The sequence below is a fragment of the Arvicanthis niloticus genome, chromosome 5, assembly GCF_011762505.2.
Source record: "Arvicanthis niloticus isolate mArvNil1 chromosome 5, mArvNil1.pat.X, whole genome shotgun sequence".
Lineage (NCBI taxonomy): Eukaryota > Metazoa > Chordata > Mammalia > Rodentia > Muridae > Arvicanthis > Arvicanthis niloticus.
In genome coordinates, this window is record NC_047662.1 from 61,806,891 (window position 1) to 61,824,735 (window position 17,845).

General features: G+C 38.3%; 1 protein-coding gene across 5 annotated transcripts in view; it reads right to left on the minus strand.

The window, feature by feature from the left end:
- Positions 1–17,845, minus strand: part of Focad (focadhesin) — a 295,918-nt gene that overhangs the window by 147,693 nt on the left and 130,380 nt on the right. For all 5 annotated transcript variants that reach the window (XM_034503044.2, XM_076934681.1, XM_076934682.1 and 2 more), the window contains 4 exons: positions 14,577–14,681; positions 14,002–14,103; positions 13,365–13,495; positions 10,460–10,586 (listed from right to left, as the gene is read on the minus strand). In XM_034503044.2, the coding sequence (XP_034358935.1) occupies positions 10,460–10,586; positions 13,365–13,495; positions 14,002–14,103; positions 14,577–14,681 (465 nt within the window). The remainder of the gene's footprint in view (positions 1–10,459; positions 10,587–13,364; positions 13,496–14,001; positions 14,104–14,576; positions 14,682–17,845) is intronic.

A 17,845-nucleotide genomic window follows, 5' to 3' on the forward strand; every position in this document is an offset into this window, starting at 1 on the left:
AAAAAAATGAAGAGGTAAGCTGGGTGTGGTGATCTCTGAGCTCTACGGAGACAGGTAGATTTCTGAGTTCAAGGGCAGCCTGCTCTACAAAGAGAGTTTCCGGACAGCCAGGACTACACAGAAAGATCCTGTCTGGAAAACCAAACAAACAAACAAAAGAAAATGAGTAAAATAGAGGAAATCTCACACATTCCTTGCAATAATGTAAAATGGCAGTCAGGGGAGATGGCCTGGGGATAAACAACAGGTTTAAAGAGAGATACATGAAGGGAAAAAGGAGAAAAAGGATAGAGGAGGACACCCAATACCCTACTCAGGCCTCAATGCATAGGTGCACACTCTTTCACATATACATGTATATACACTACTTACACACTCACATGCACCCATGCATGCACACACGCAGGCACACAAGCAAGCATGCAAGCAAGGAAGCAAAGCAAAGCAAAGCAAAGCAAAGCAGTAGACACACTTTGAAAAACAGTTTGGTAATTCCTTAAGAAGTTAGTATTCAGCCTAAAAGGACAATCCCTAGAAAGATGCCTAGAAAAGGCAAAGATAAAATATCTATATTAAAAACCTACAAAGAGCTAGAGAATATATATATATGTTAATAGAGTGCTGACATAGTATAAAGAAGGCTCTAGGTTCAATTCCCAGAACTATCAAAATCAGGAGCTAGCACACAGGCCTGTAGTCCAGGCATTCTTCCAAAGTTGGAGGTACGAGGTTCAGTTTTATCTTAGTCTCAGTCAGTTCCCAGCTACTCTGACAAACAGAAGACACTGTCTCAAAAAAAAAAAAAAAAAAAAAAAGAAAGAAAGAAATAACAAATACTATACACTGATACCCAAACCAGTACTACTGACAAAAGTACTCTCTCCAACTAGGCCACACCCCCTGAGCTACTACATATCTTTTGGAGATATTACTCAGTCTCAGTCTATCACAGGAATAATGAAAACATTCTAAAAGTTCAAAGATTGGCATATATGTTTCTGAATATATTTTTATTGGATATTTTGTTTACATTTCAGATGTGATCCCCTTTCCACATTTCCTTCCCACCCAGGACTCCCCTATCCCATTCCCCCTCCTCCTGCTTCTATGAAGATATGCCTCCACCCACCTGCCCACTCCCACCTCCCCACCCACAAATTCCCTCACACTGGGGCATCCAGCTTTCACTAGACCAAAAAACTTCCTCTCCCACCTATGCCCAACAATGCCACCCACCCCTGGAGCCTTGGGTCCCTCCCTATGTGCTCTCAGGCTGGTGGTTTACACCCTGGGAGTTCTAGTTGGTTGGTATTGTTGCTCTCCCCATGGGGCCATAAACCCTTTCAGCTCCTTCAGTCTTCTCTCTCACTCCTCCATTGGAAACCCCAATGGAGTTATGGTTAGCTGTGAGCATCTGCCTCTGTACATGTCAGGCTCTGGAAGACCTCTAAGGAGACAATTTTATCAGGCTCCTGTCAGCATGCAAATTCTATATGTTGAACATAAAGTTCATGGTGCTTAATTATATTTCAATAAAGCCCTTTTCTAGTAAATAGTTGTCAGGAAAGTAGTTTTCACAAAGTTCAAAAACAACAAAAAGTAGACAAATAATTTGTGTATAGGTGCACCTATAGATAACATTAAGACACAATAACATTTCCAAACCAAGCTTAACAGTGCTCCAGAGAGGCACTAGGAATTTATATCTGGAATAATCAAAGCTAATGAAATGAATGAATGAGATATAAATCCCTACATGCTCATATACACCCTATAGGTTTACTTGTATACATAATCTGCAGTGGCTGCAATACTATAGCAAAGGAGAGACAGCATCATGACTAATCTTTATTTTGGGACAAACCCCCAACACTTCCTCAAGATATCTGATGTTCCCTGTACCTTAAGTTCTGCTGGCCTAGAAGTTTTGGTTCTTCTGCCAGTAGGTATAGCAGTCTATGAAATGTAAACTCAGATTCCTCAGGCCATGTTAAGCTTCTAATGCTCTTAAGCCAACAGGCTCAGAAAGGTCTAACGGTCTTATGAGAAGTGATTGGTCCAGATAACCATGGGGAAATGAAGTAAGAAAGATTATGTCTGAAATGCAAGAGATCCTTTAGGATGTCTCTGTGCCACCATGTCCTGTTTGATTAAAGTCAACAGGAAACTACAACAACCCCATCCAGGCAAGATGACAAAGGACCCAGACATCCAGGAATGAAGATATGGGCCATTCCTCCATGAAAAGAGCCAAGCCTTGCTAAAGATGGAGAAAATACAGAATGGGTGGCCAAGGAAGGGAGCTGGAGCTACAACTACCAGCTAAGGTCATGTAGCCAGCTGCAGGAAAGAAGGACTATAATTGCCATGACTGCTTGCCATATTTTGTTAATAATGGTACAGATTGTTGTGTTAACTTTCCTCAATTTCTTTATCATTTTACATACTATTGGTGGTTATTATTTTTAAGTCATGAGATAGTACGAGAATGTCCCTCAAGGAACACTGCCACCTCTTTTAAAATATATGATGTGTTTATGGTTATACATGGACTATAAATGACCAGGCCATTGTTTTCACTTAGAAATTAAGTACAACATAAAGAGATATAATTATGTGTCAAACAGTCAAAAGATAGCTTGTGATAGCTAGTCTTGGTTGTCGACTGGACTACATCTGGAATTAGCAACCCAAGCATCTGGGCACACCTGTGAGAAGTTTTTAGTTAACTGAGATCCTAAGACCCAACCTAAATCTAAAGCACACCTTTTGGCTGCAGCTACAGAAAGCTGTTTGCCTCCTCCCCCTTATTCTCGATGGCAGGTTTATATATCCTGCAGCTGGATATTCCTCCACCAGTATTCCTACTTCCTCGGGATTCCAACATATATTAAAGAACAGTGGCATCTCAGCCGGTCTTAAGACTTTCCATTAGGAGACAGGTATTATTGGACTGGCTGAACCACAGTCTGTAACTCAGTCTAATAAATCCTATTTTTACACACACACACACACACACACACACTCCTTCTATCAATTCTGTTCCTCTGGAGAACCCTGACTGATACACTTAACTACAATGGGGAACATATGTTCCTCTGATATAAGTATAGGCCAAGAAACCACCAATCCAGAAAAATATGAATAATATTTAATTTCTCCTTTAATATAAAGGCAAAATAAGTATAATTTTTCTTCATAGTGTATGGGCAAGCCCATAAACAAGCTATTTAGAAACTTCTCTTGACAACAATATGAAACTTCAATACTAAACACATAAGACACTGGGGAACTAACAAAAAAAAATTATCTGTTTCATCTCTGGAAGTTTTTAATCAGTAACCTCCACTCTTCAAACGCCTTTAGAAAATCTACCTGACACACAGCGATATCACTGCCATTTGTTTGTCTGAAAGTCCATAACTTAGCTAGAGTACCTGACATACAAGTCAATGAGAAGGAAATTTCCTCCAGTTCACAGTACAAATACAACACAAATGGAGCAGGTCAATGACACTGCTGCATCTGACTGTACCTCTATCATTAGAAATAAAAGCCATATGACCCCGTCGACTCTCAAATGGCAATTTACATAAGTAGAGGCCCAGTGCCATGGCCCTGAAACAAGAGGGATAATGCCCCAGAGAACATCTTACTCACTGCTCAATTCAGACCTTAGGCATAACGCATTCCATTATGCTACTTTGAGATTCTTAGGGGAAAGAATCACGGGGCAAAAATACACAGCTTGTATATTACTGAGCCTAAGTCACAAGAACTAGTGCACATTCAAAATCAAAATAGAAAACTACATTTAGAATGATACCTAGTGAAGAAAAAAAAGCCATTTTCTGGTGGTTACGGAAAGTCTCTCAAACATAAAATTCAACAACTTTAAAGAAAATGTACACACTGTATTCTGTCCAGCCTTCTTTCTGGCTGACATGTGAGGAAAGACTCTGAACTTTCCCGTATGAAGACTTACCAATGCCTTGCCCTCTTAATTCCACATACTCCTTAAGCAAGTTCATTTCCCTCCAGTAATTACAATGAAGATGATTTTAATCACAGAACCAAGGTTAATTCCAATCAGGGATCACTAGAGTTTGTAGCAATGAGTTTCTTGGTGGTATTTTATGCTAGGCAGATAAAAGGAAAAATACTCCTGTTCTTTTTAGACATTTATATAGCACAGAAATGAGTTTAAGCACATCTGAGATGACATTTTTATGAAAAGCATGATTTTATGTCATTTGAGACCAGATAAAAAGCTTTTGAAATAGCCGTGCTAATTTCTTGGAAGAAACCAAAATAATGCTTTCAATCGGATCTCAAAATCCAAAGCCTTTCAAACCATTAACGTCATTTATTGTGCTGCCTTCCTTCACTGATGGCCTTTCCATTCCCTATGTCCTCGTTTACCCCCGAAAGGAAAGCCTACTCCTTGGATGAGCTTAAACCAATATATTTTATTCACTGGAATGGCAGAGGGGTACAATTAGCATCATTTTAGTCACATCATTATTTCCAGCTCAGTGGCATTTATTCAGATGAGCACAATTTGCAGCCACTGAGTCCAACGGCTCTGATGCTAACTGGCATCATTAAAACCCTCCCAGTGTCCAGCCCGTTTGATCTTTTAAAGAATGCTTTCCGCGTATGACTGAGAGCCGGAAACTCCCAGCTGGACACCGAGCACAGCCTTCACACTCACTCACAGACTACTCACTGCAACTAAGATGCCTCACACCCAGGATTCTGATTCAAGTAAGAAAATCCTTCAGAAAATAATCCATAAACACGAAACATGCTTTAAAAATGATGAAAAGAATTGCATAGAGCAAGCGAGATTCCTAAACGCTATCATTTCTAAGGACAAGTGATTTCAAAGATCCCAACAAATATTAGAAATGGCAGACAACAGAAGGGAAGCAAAACCAGGAAGTAACAGAAAAACAAGACCTCAATTTTAAAATTTCCCACTGAAGGTTCTGATATAAAATTCAACTTCCCACGATCCGACTGTTTCTTTTTTAAAGAAAGTGAAAACAACCAATTAAAAAGTATTGGAAAGGCTAAGTCGGTCTATTTAAACACACACACACACATTATTTTTATTTCACCACAATTTCCATACATGGCTTGTGTGTACTGAATAATCGCCATTATATAAGTATAACACATCCAGTTAAAACTTTATTTCAAAAATAAGAAACTATATTTTAAAACGTGCTTGAAGAAAAGCAGAGTACATGTTATAATATCCACATATGTTTAATAAAAGGCAAGTTCCTGCTGTCCTTTTAAAGTTAAAAATACAACCAAACTACAACTTTCAACTGCAAAGAGTCATTGTGTAGAATATAAAAAGCACAGCATGGAAATAGATTCAACAAATGTACAAAAAGAGTTTTCATGCCCGGAAAGAACTGAAGGCATCAAAAAATAGGCCCCAAACAACAAATAACAGAGGGCAGTTCAAAAAGACCAGCAAATCCACTCTCTAATGCATAGCAAATTAAACTTAATCAACTCCTCTGCAAGGTTATGCAGCCAATCCACCTTTAACAATCTCCACAAACAAAACCAAGAAACAACAAAGAGGTCCAGAGTGCAGTAAATACCAAACCCACAGTAGGCGACAGAAGCCTTACTGTACACAGCTGAGAAAACCTGCCATGGAACAATGGATCACATTTCCATACTAAATTATATTTATCACGCTAAAAATGCTTAGACAAAATGCAGGATTTCTATTGGGCATTTTTATATCACACTAACTCTCTAAAACGTTCCAGACCTGCTGGGTCCCATTGAAAATTGTTCCTACCCCATGGAGTTGTAAAGGAGACCTTAGACAAAGGGTTAGGATGATGGGAGAGGGCAAGGACAACTACCCTCCACCATGATTTCAAAAAATAAATAAATAAAAGAGGATAGAATAGCCAAAACATACCACTGGCGGAGGGTATCTCAGGGGAAATCACCGCTGTGACAAATGGCCTGAAATGAACTCTGCCAGCGGTCAAGAATCCCCAGGAAAGGCCCCTCCCGTCCTTATCTACTGCTCAGTTGTACAATGCTCTGCTTTGAAAATGTAACACCCTGATGGTGCTGGGCAAGATGAAAGAGCTTTTCTCAGTGATTCTGAAACGCCTATTAATTTTTGCCACAACAGACTCACAGCTGACTAAGAAATCACTGCCCTAGCGTGCCTTCTATGCCCATCTTAAGACCTTAAGAGAGAAAGTGTTCAAAGAGAATGAGCCCTCTTTCAGAGAGTAATGCACTGGCTTTATTTCTGCACACACTGTTTTTCATCTAACCCTGGGCAGCTTGTTCACACTGGAAGTTATGTTCACTCTTAAAACTTTAAGTTGACTGTGTAACATTCCAGGCATCTTGGGACTCACTCATTTCCACTTTTGTGCATTCTATGACTGAAAGAGAAAGCTTCAAACTGTTCCCTCGACTTTATCACATTTGGTAAAACAACAATACAAAGGGAAGAGAATAAATCTGAGCAAACTAAACAACAATCAGACATACACATGGTCAAGCACTTCATCGAAATCTGGCAAGTTAGAATTTCTAAGGGGTTCAATAAATGCCAGCTACAAGATTATTCCTTCACTACAAAATGAAATGCTATAATCTATATATCACAAAAAGGCAGTTTTTGTTCTAGTCATCAAAAAATATTAGCAAAGAAAAATATTATCCTAAAAGAAATATGTGAAGTCAAAAATCAATATATTAACAGCCTTAAAGAAGGAATGAATTATCTGCTTATCATAGAGACATTCGCATCTTTTTGGACAGCTGAGGTTTCTAGGACATTTGCTGTAGTTGTTTGTTTGTTTGTTTGTTTACTTGTTTATTTAGCCAAGTAGAACCACAAAATACATAATATAACAGTCACTGCTCTGACACACTTGGCATTTGAACAGACCCCATCCTTTTAGACAGCTGTCCTAGGGAGACACGTAGATGAGTAAGCAGCAGTAGTTTTTAATATGAGTCTAATTCCACTGAGAACAAACGGAATTCAACATTTTGACTTCCAAAACCAAAGATTTCATTACCTACCAAACTTACAAGGGAGAGTGGACAACACTATACTACTATACTTCTTGCAGAGATGCAAAGTTTGGAACGCTCTAGAAGTCAATTATAAATGTTTTTCTAGCTGATGTATTTTCTCAAAGCCAGGGTTATTCGGTTTGTGCTCTTAGCTTTACTGACTTATTGCACTGTTTCAGGCTATCTTTCTACACCCTAATGATATTTGATAGTCAAAGGCTTAAAGAGTAATAGACAGATAAATCATGACCAAATGCTTCTGAGAAACAGATTCATAACTATGCAGAATATGTCCATTCTCGAACCTGGTGATTACACCAGTGTTTCACACATGTTGCCAATTAGAAAACAGAATAAATGGCCTCGGGGAATGAATGTTGACTTCTGAGGGTAGCACACCAACCCAAAAGAAAAAGCTAGCCTAGGAAGAGATGCTGAACTGAATAAATGCCAGGACTTTAGCATACATCACTGGACAGAACAGCAGCAAATAAAACATAAAGTATAAAAAGCCTTACACAGGACAAAAAGAGAGAAAACTACCATCAAAGTGGAGGTTATTCCTACTTATCTAGAAGAAGCTATCCAGCACTAAATGTCAATGAAGACCATGTTTATTACCTAAACTAACAATAATAGAGTTTCAACAAACAAAACACCTCAGGACATGTGCAATATTTATGAAGAAGACAAGGCATGTAGTATATTCAACGATAAAAGTTTATACTCTAAACAGGAAATACATAGAAAATAAAAGAAAACAAAATAAAATATTTTGTCATAGACACAAAAAATAAGAAATTAAGTTAACTGCTTGGTGGCATTGTTCTATGATTTATTCTCATCTTGCTGTCAAACATGATTTAAGGAAACTAACAGCTAGTGTTAGACTACCACATACTGGATTTGTAACATATCTGATTCCGTTTCTTTCTTAATTTTTGTTTGTTTGTTTGTGCTTGTGTTTGTTTTTGAGACAGGGTTTCTCTGAGTAACCCTGCTGTCCTGGAACTTGCTCTAGAGACCAAGCAACACAAACTCAGGCACAATCTCTGCCTCTTGTGCTGGGGTTAAAGGTGTGCAGCATCAAAGCCAGTTTCAGTCAAAAGACGGTTTTTCAAAGAAAATTTTTTATTTAAAAATAGATGTGATATTTAGACTTCATAATGATAAGAGGGAGGAGACCAGATGAGAAAAAATAACTCCTTTATTCTAGCAGAGAAGTAAGAGATGAGCTTCATTTGATGAAACAAGATACCTCAGTGCTGTTAGGACCTTGGTTCTCAGCCTATGAGTCTCGACCACTTTCAGGGTTGAATAAACATCAGGTATCCTGCATATCATATTTTTACATCATGATACATAACAGTAGCAATACAGTTATGAAATAGCAACGGGATAATTTTATAGTTGGGACTCACCAGACTATGAGGAACTGTATTAAAGGGTCACAGCATTAGAAACATTGAGAAGCACTGCTCTGGGAAGAACACAGAGAAGCAAGGAAAGACAGTATTCTACTGGGCTCAAAATTATATTTGTAAGAAATGGTTTGGGTCAGAGAATGGAATTAGGGCTAAGTATTCCGCAATCTTAGTGGTGCCATTAAGTATGCAGTGAGGGAAATGGAGCTTTAGTGATGAGAGAGAAGATACCACTGGAAGAAGAAATCATCGTATATTATGTGGGTGTCAGAGAAAAGAGTGAAGAACTATTCAGAAGCTCCTTGAGAGATTTTATCTAACTAGGTACCAACTAACCAAGGGCAGGTCCAACATCCAGACAGCACCAATATGGGCAATATCATGCCAGGGTGTTTCTGAATACACTCTCCATTTATCTCCACCTGAAGCATAACTATGACTAAGTGAATTAACCAAAGGACATACTCCAGTAGCTCTGAGTACTTATGAAGGACATTTTCACCACTGCCTAAAAACAAAGATGTTCTCTATTACAGACAATGTTTTTTCTACCTGCAGTACAAACTATAGCTAACAATGACGTCTTAGACATAAAAGGGTTAAGAAAATTCCTTGACAAACTCAGTGCATGTCCTAAAAGGTAAGCATTAATATACCTGAGCCTTATGCTAACAGGTGGGTCAGGGTGGGAAACAATGAAATTATAGGAACAAAAAGACTTAATTACTATTTTGTTAGAAAAAAGTTAATTGGGATAAAAATTTAAAGAAAGTACTTCAAAGGGGTAAAAAATAGTCCTTTTGGGAGGTGGATGTATATGACACCTTTCTCAGTTGTTGTTAAAAAAAAAAAAGTTTAATGATAAGATCTAGATACTTATTGAAAAAATGATATAATTGGTTAAAAAAAAAAAAAAAAAGTGGGTTCCAGTACCAGATGACTAATTGAAGCAACAGAAAATAGAAGTCCTTAAGCTTAGTGAGCCGTCAATGCTGTATCAGTCTTGGGAAGGCCTAACACCTTTCCATCTGCAGGCCAGCAGATCTGAAAGAATCATTCTGACGACACATCCTTTGCTGAACAGAAACTCTACTCACTGTCTGGAGAAAGACGTGTTCACACAGCACAAACTACACTCAAACCAAGATTCTGAGAAAATGTTTCTCTAGGGTTTATTTTCCTCTAATTCCTGTACTGCAACTGTTGAAAACGGGCATAGGAAGTGTTTAACACAAGGACAGTAACATATAGACACTGGTTTTGTAACTGTTTATCTTATAGCAATTTTCAACATCATCACCATCATCACCATCATCATCCATGATTGGTTACAACCCTAAGAGACTTCTTATTCTCTTAGAACCTGCAGTGTGCACACTCACTTTGTCAAAAACACTGGTTAAACGAACTTCGATGTGATTATCCTATTTGTTCAAAACAGTAAAGATTCTCTTTGATATATGGTCACTCTGGGAACACTCTAGATTTCAGGCAATGATTTCCAAGTCTGTTCTGCTCTTCAACCATCTGGCAGATCTAACCACCAGGAAGGGACGCTTCCTTTGCCAGTCTTCAGGTCACTCATGATTTATTCAGAGTACACAAGGACCACTGACCTATGGCTACTTCTTTACCTTAACTGATTCTAAGATTCTTTAGTCAAAAAATTAAGAAGTAAACACATTCAACAGACCCATAAATACCCTCTCAACATAACAAAAACAAATAATGCCAAAAATAGGGTCTCTGTAGAGTGTCAAGCTGATGAACCAAAATCTCCTCATAAAAGAAAAAAAAAAAAATGTGTGCAAAGCAATCCTGTTCTACTTTCCCCTCACCCCCAACGAAAACAAATCTTAGAATTAATATTGAAACACACACTTACTCAAATTTGATCTTACATTTTTGTAAAATACCTGAAGAGTTATACTGAACAATTCAGAAATGCCTACCTCAGCCTGGCAGAGTGCATGAAGACCCTGTAACACCAAGGCGGCTGGAGTAGCTTGGTCAGGCTTGGTGCATTCATTCAACACCTGAGAAATGGCTGCCAGCATGTCTGCACCATGCTGATAGGGCCTACGACAAATGACAGTTTCAAATCAAAATTAGAGCCAATGAGTCATTATTATTCCCAGATTTTTGACTAAAATAAAGGCATTCTTTTCTTAACCCCACATACGTACTAAAGATTCACCCATAAATACTAAAAACACATGTTCTTCAAGATCTTTGTACTGTGATTATGATCTGCTGCAATTTAATAATTTAATGCTTATTTGTATACAGCAGTTAAAAAGAGAAGACACTTTGACAAATTTATGCACATAAATATGTGTCCATGTGCACATGTATACATGTATGCACAGGGACACACATGTATATGGCTTCCATTTCTTCTGCAGGTTTACTTGCCTATGACAACACATGGAGGTCAAAGGTTGATATCTGATGTCTTTCCTCAATCACTCTCTGCCTTTTTTTTTTTCAAACAAGGTCTGTCACTGGACCTGAGGTTTATGTTTTCAGCTAGACTGGGTAGCCAGAATATTCCAGAGATTCAACTCTCTCCACTCTACCACTGCATTAAAGATGTGAACCAATATGCTCGGCTTTTGTGTGGGCACTGGGGATTCAAACTCAGGTTCTGACACTTGCATAACAACACTTTACCCACTGGGCTATCTATGCAGCCCTGAAGAAGGTACTTTTCAATGAGTTTTAATCTCTAAATCATAATCCTGTTGTCAGAATTGGCAAATTTTTCATTGATGTATTTATGTATTCACTTTACATCTGGATCACATCACCACTCCCTCCTCTCTTTCCAGTCCCATGCTCACACTCCCTCCCCTTATTCTACCCTCTCTTTCTCCTCAGAGAAGAGAACACCCCCCCACCAACCCACCCAGGCATATCAAGTTACATATCAGGCGTATCAGGATGAGGCAGATGCTCTCCCACTGAAGCCAGACAAGGCAACCCAGCTAGAGCAAAGAGATCCCAAGGCAGGCAACAAACTCTGAGACAGCCCCTGCTCCGATGGTTAGAAGACCCACATGAAGACCAAACTGTACACCTACTGCATGTGTAGAGGAGCCTAGGTCTAGATCCTGCATGCTCTCTGGTTGGCAGTTTAGTCTCTGTGAGCCCCGATGAGCCCAGGTTAGTTGACACTGTGGGTCTTCTTGTGGAGTCCTTGAGCCCTCCAGCTCCCTCAGTCATTCCCAAATTTTAACAATGGTAAATTAATGGGCACTCTTTACAGAGATTATAGGAAGAGGCAAAGCTATTTCTGTCTAGTGGTTGTTCTACATCAGATAGTGTGTATGAAAGCAGACATTGGAGATCAGATGATTCATGTCATGACACTAAAAATGGTGACTATATTTATCATCACCATGATGATAAATATACTAATATAAGGGATAACTGAGTATATGCCTATCCCACACCAGGCTGCATCCGTGCATGTCCTGTGCCCTTCCTTTCTTACCTCTTCCACATACATTGTGCCACCTCCAGAATGTCTTTAAACCTAACAATTGATCACATCTGCTCTCTGAAAGCCTCAAGGACATAAGGTCCTTCCTCTAATTAACAAACTATTAATAAATGAAACTGCCTGACAAGATTCTTGTCTCATTGTCCCACAAAAGAAAATGATTTTCCAAAGCTGGGGGGAAAACTGATATATCTGAGAAAAGGAAAGAAAAGAACATGAGCAAGTTCTCAAGACTGATGTAGTCTGGTATCCAATCTTTCCTGCACCTCAACCTTCCCTGGAAAATTAGAATGTCGGCTAAGAACCTGTCTCTATAATTTGTTCCATGCCAAGATTTTAATAACATCCAGACACAGAGGTCTTGAGTTACATAAGTGTGGCTTTTTTGTACCATAGTCTGCTCTTACTTTTTTGTACATAGGCTCAGAAAAGAGACAGAAATGCTAAGGGTTATATTCGTACACATTTTGATTCAAGATCTTACTGGAAACAGGAGTGACTCATGTAATCAGCAATGTTGTCTACCTCCTGCACAATCTCAGGACACATCATTTACACTGGCGCCCTGAACAGAAGTACAGTATGTTCACAGGAATCCTACAATGCCACAGTTTATCATGCATGTGAAGCTACTGAACTAGAAATTACATCAAATGCACCCAATCTAGTTCCTCTACTCAGCTTTACTTCACCCCATTCAAGGCAGGAGGGAGGGAAGAAGAAACTTAAGCAAAGGAAGCTTTGCTTATATTGTTTCAGCCTTAGCTCTTCAATCGATCCCTAATCTAGACCGGCAGTCAGTTCTCCGACTTCATGTTCTCATGAAAGAGTAGAGGATAAAAGTAAATGCAACATCATTTTCTCCCGCATTATACCATACTGCATGCAATACCATGAAAGTCACAATTAGACCTTTCCTACTATAAGTGGTTACAAGAGTCTGGCCAAAGTGGTGTACTGTGGAACGCATTTGTAATCTCAGCAGTCAAGAGGCTGAAACAAGGAAGATCATGAGTTCAAGGCCAGTCTGAACTACCCAGTGAGACCACAAATCAAAAGCAAAACAAGGAATTGTTTATGACTACAGTCTACTGCTTAGTTGTCAGGCATTTATATATAGAAGAAGAGAAAACGTGTCATGTTATATCATGACATTATGGTAACATATATCATGTTACTATAATATTAAATTATTCCCCAGAAGGGGATATAAATACCCTACACATTAAGGTGAAAGAAAACAAAAGGGAAAAACATGGTTGCTTTTGAAAAATAATGCATCCTTCTGTGTTACAAAAAGAAAAACTGAGTGAAGAGTACCCTTTCACGGCATCCTAAAGAAGTTGTCTTACCTCTGTTTACATATATCTCTGATGGATGCAGCTTTTGCAATCAGTTTCTCCCACTGCAGCTCCTTGCCCACAGAGAGAGAGGGCACATCAGACATGGCCATGAAACGCTGCAGTTCAGGGTACACACGATCCTAATAAAATCATTTTAGAAAAAAAAAAGATAATTTTCCAACTCAAGCTGAATAATCATTATCTTTTATGCAGCATTTTCACCTCCAAATCTTGCATTTGCATCTGGAAATTATAATGTATCTCTGCTAATCAACAGAGAATAATGCTGTTGTGATTATAGAGGCTTTCCTTAGAGACCCGTGCACAGTTCGTCCCAGAAAACAAGTGGCCAGATCACATCCTTTCTACGAAGCCTCTAATCACACTATATTTCTATTACTTTACCATATAAATGGAGAGATAAATGTCAGAAGTAGTGCAGTAAGATTATTTTATGTTCTCAATTTCTGAGTCAAACACAAGTGATTCTTATGAATCAAATACACCACAATAAATCAAAATTTGTCAAGGTAGTCATTGATGATACCCACTACTATTACTAAATCTGAGCAGTACTGTCACATAAGAATTTGTCTTCAGAGAAAGGAAACCGTTTAATATGCGACAAGTGAATAGCTAGGCTTACCTGCTTTTCCCACAGAGATGTCAACAGGCGCAACGTGACAGCTCTGAGTCGTGGTGTGGTTCCCAGCAGTTGAATTACCCGCAGGATCTGCCCTATGCATACCTAGAGAAGTATTAGACTGTTTTCATGAAGGAAGGCAACTTCAAGTTGCAAAAGCATTTTAAAGTCCTTGTTATAAGTAAAAACTGGAGTGCAAGCTTACTTAGTTTGTACCCATTTTCTGAGAACAAGCTTGGGGAAGAACAAATCAGCAGTTTGGGGGCAAAGGGCCTAACCTCAGAGAACAGCAAATGTGAAAACAGATATTTAGAGATTTAAATGAATCCCTAAATTTATCTGTAGACATTAGCTACTATAAAACAAAAATAAAAGGGGGAGAAATAATCTTGGTAAAATTAGGTCCTAAAATTTCATAATATGAAATAGAAATCAATATTAACCATTTAGGTTTCTACCCTCCCCTGCAAAAAAAAAAAAAATTAGTCAATTGATATATGAAATAGAAATAAGTACCAACTATTTAGATTTTGCAACCTACCCCCTTACCCCCAAAATTAGTCAAGTGATATACTAACCTTGTGAACACCAAGTGTTGGCAAAGTATACAATATATGATTGTATGATACAGGGTCTAAGGGTCTTCCCAATTTGAACATCAAAACTGGAATCAGATTTGGTACCTAAGACAAATTTAAAGGACATGTAAATTAGGCCATGATCTGAACTTTATTATAAATCACTGCCCACCTCTTACTTCTTCAAAGCATGACTGTGGATGAATTGGGTTTAGAAATGTCATTTGTTATTAATGGCAATTTCATACTAACACTAATATTCCAAGTCTATTATAATGAACTTCAAATGCAAGTTAAAACCTGTATTTCTTAAACAACTATGACACCAAATAATAAGAAAGTTAATATTTAGGCTACCCATAAGAAATTTATAGTTCAAACAGACAGTTAGCTACACAAACAGTAAGCAACTCCACATAGAGATATATCCAACTAGGTTATTCTCACATGAAATAATTAAAATCGGGATCCTACAAAGGAGGTAAGTAGTTTAAAATGTCTCTGTAAGCCCTTATTTCTATCTCTATGCATTACACAATAAAATGGAGAAAATCAATTTACTCATTGGTCACAAGATTCAATGATTCAACTGATTCCATTCAGTGAAATCCCTATTGATATCCCAGCAAAATCAGCTGGTAGGGGTACTAGCCCTAAAAGCAAAGCATGCTGAAAGCTAAAACAATCTCGAATATCTGTACAACTCTGAATTCTCTGAGAGACATTGAACTATCACTTTCAATGAGTGAACTGAATTTTATGCGTACTATAGCTTAATAAGAGACTTTAAAATTCAATTCAAGAACTGGGCAAACTTGGTTGCCTCTTAAAGATTAAAGTTAAACCCCTATTGCTGAAGACACCATGCACTTCAGACACAGGACTCAAAGGATCTGAGTTGTAACTGACCTAAAAGCCTCTTCCCTGTGAACTAGCTTTCATAGTACCAAAAGGAGCTGGCAAAAGCAGGAAGCCATAAATACCCCTATCTAACTGTGAGGTCTACAAATCCCAGCAATAACCAGCCTGGCAAGATATCTCTAAAGGTGTCATAGTGACACTCATATCTTAGTGATAACCAAAAGCTATCTAATTGGACTTAAGGCCTACTTACTAGGGGGGAAATCATGCCAGATACTAAAAACAGACCCAACTACTCAAAGCTAACAAGATAATGGATCGTAAAGGACAATCTAATATCAGCTTTGACTAGACTAACAAAAGTACTTACTATATTCTAAATACTTATCATTCTACCCAAAGGAAAATGGAGCTCTCATCCCTTATCAAACAAGCTTCTATTTGGAGTAGACAGAGACCATGACAAAAAAATACAACTTGTGAAATGTGGAGAACAGGTGATTGCAGTGTGCCTAGCCCACTGGATACATCTAGACCACAACTCTTGTACCTACATCTCAGGAACATGGAGGCGCAGGGTGGGCAGAATGATTCTAAGGGCAGAGAACAGGGAAATCTGCTGTGAGAGAGTGTCTTCTAGAAGTGACGGAGAAGTTCACCTAGAATCCCTCCACAGTAAGGCTGCCTAAACACAGTATCATTATACATGTTAATGTGGAAAAAGGGATTCTCACAAGGGTCTATCGAAAGAAAAGGAACTCTAAGCAACTAATAGCTAGTAAGAGAGAAAATTCATCTTTCCTTGGGATGAGCCCCTTAATTGTTTATCCAATAATCAGTTCTGAAATCATATATATATATATATATATATATATATATATATATATATATACACACACACACATACATACATATATATACATACATATACACACACACACACACACGCGAGCACACACACACATACACACACGTAATAATAAACAGACTTAGCAGGTTGTGCTCATACATTTATAGACAAATATATGTAATAATAAGAAAAAAAGTAAGCCACAAGTTTGAGAGGGGACATGAGAAAGTTGAAGGTTGTAAAAAAAAAAAAAAAATCTTTTTAACTTCACAAAAGGAAAAACACAAAACAAACAAAAGAGCTGGGTCCCAGCACTCAGGATACTGAGGAGAAGGACTACAGATTGGGATGCTGAGGAGGACTAAAGGTTTGGGTGCTAAGGAGGACTATAGGTTTGGGGCCAACCAGGGTTATGGAGTGACTTAAAGCCTGCCTAGAAACAAACAAACAAACAAACAAAAACAAAAAACCTGCTGTCTCGAACATGAATAAACTCTACTTAAAATAATGTATGATTCTTCATATAATCCAAGCCTTAGCTTGATAGACCAAAATGCAATCCAAAAACTAATCTCCCACATTCCACATTTCAAAGGTTTGCATCCAGTATTTACTTGTTTGTTCTGTCTTAGGAACCCATTTCTTCTAAGCTTCTTACAAGGCACTGACTTTAATTTAAGGAAGGAAAAATGTCCTCTTAACCCTACTACCAAAACGTGTGACAGCTAAAAAATTAATTTGCTAATGATTCTTGCCACAGTATATCACAGTTGCACATGGGCTCTGCTGGCTATAACCTCACAGTACACAGCCAGAATTCTTAAGGATTTTCGCAGGTAATAGGGCTTCACTGGAACAGAGACTCCATTGCTCTCAGCTTGGACAAATGAAGGAAGACAATTTTTTGAACTGGCTTCTTATTTCCCATTTTAATTAAAAACAAAAGGTTATCTTAGATTGCCTTCCATGGGTCTCAATCAATTATCTCCTGTGTAACGGTTTCTACCAGGACACTCTGACAGATCCTTAGTTCTGGGAATGGCAATCAGTGCGTTTAGTGGCATTTTATAAAACAGTGTGTTTAATCATGTGGCTTTTAAACTAATGTTTTAATTATATTGTCAGTAGAGAAATAAAATACTGTATTTATGTCCTAAAAGTAGAGTTGCTTTAAGAGCCATGGACCTCAAGAAACATCAGCCTTTTCTCTATCTGGTTCAAAGGAAAAAAAATGTCAGAAATGTTTACAATAAATAATCTTTGTATCTGCATCATCTATATCATTCTTAAAACATAATAGTTGACACTTCCTCTGGTACATATGTAGCAGAGGGCTGCCTTGTCTGGCCTCAGTGGGGGAGATGTGCCTAATCCTGTAGAGACTTGATGCACCAGCTAGGGGGGATACCCTGCCAAGGCATCCTTTCAGAGACAAAGGGAAGGGGGAATAAGGGTAAGAACTCTGTGAAGGGGTATTGGGAGGGGGAAACATTTAGGGTGTAAAAAAAAAACAATGATTAAGTAATAAAAATATATAATTGGGGGGAAAAGACATACT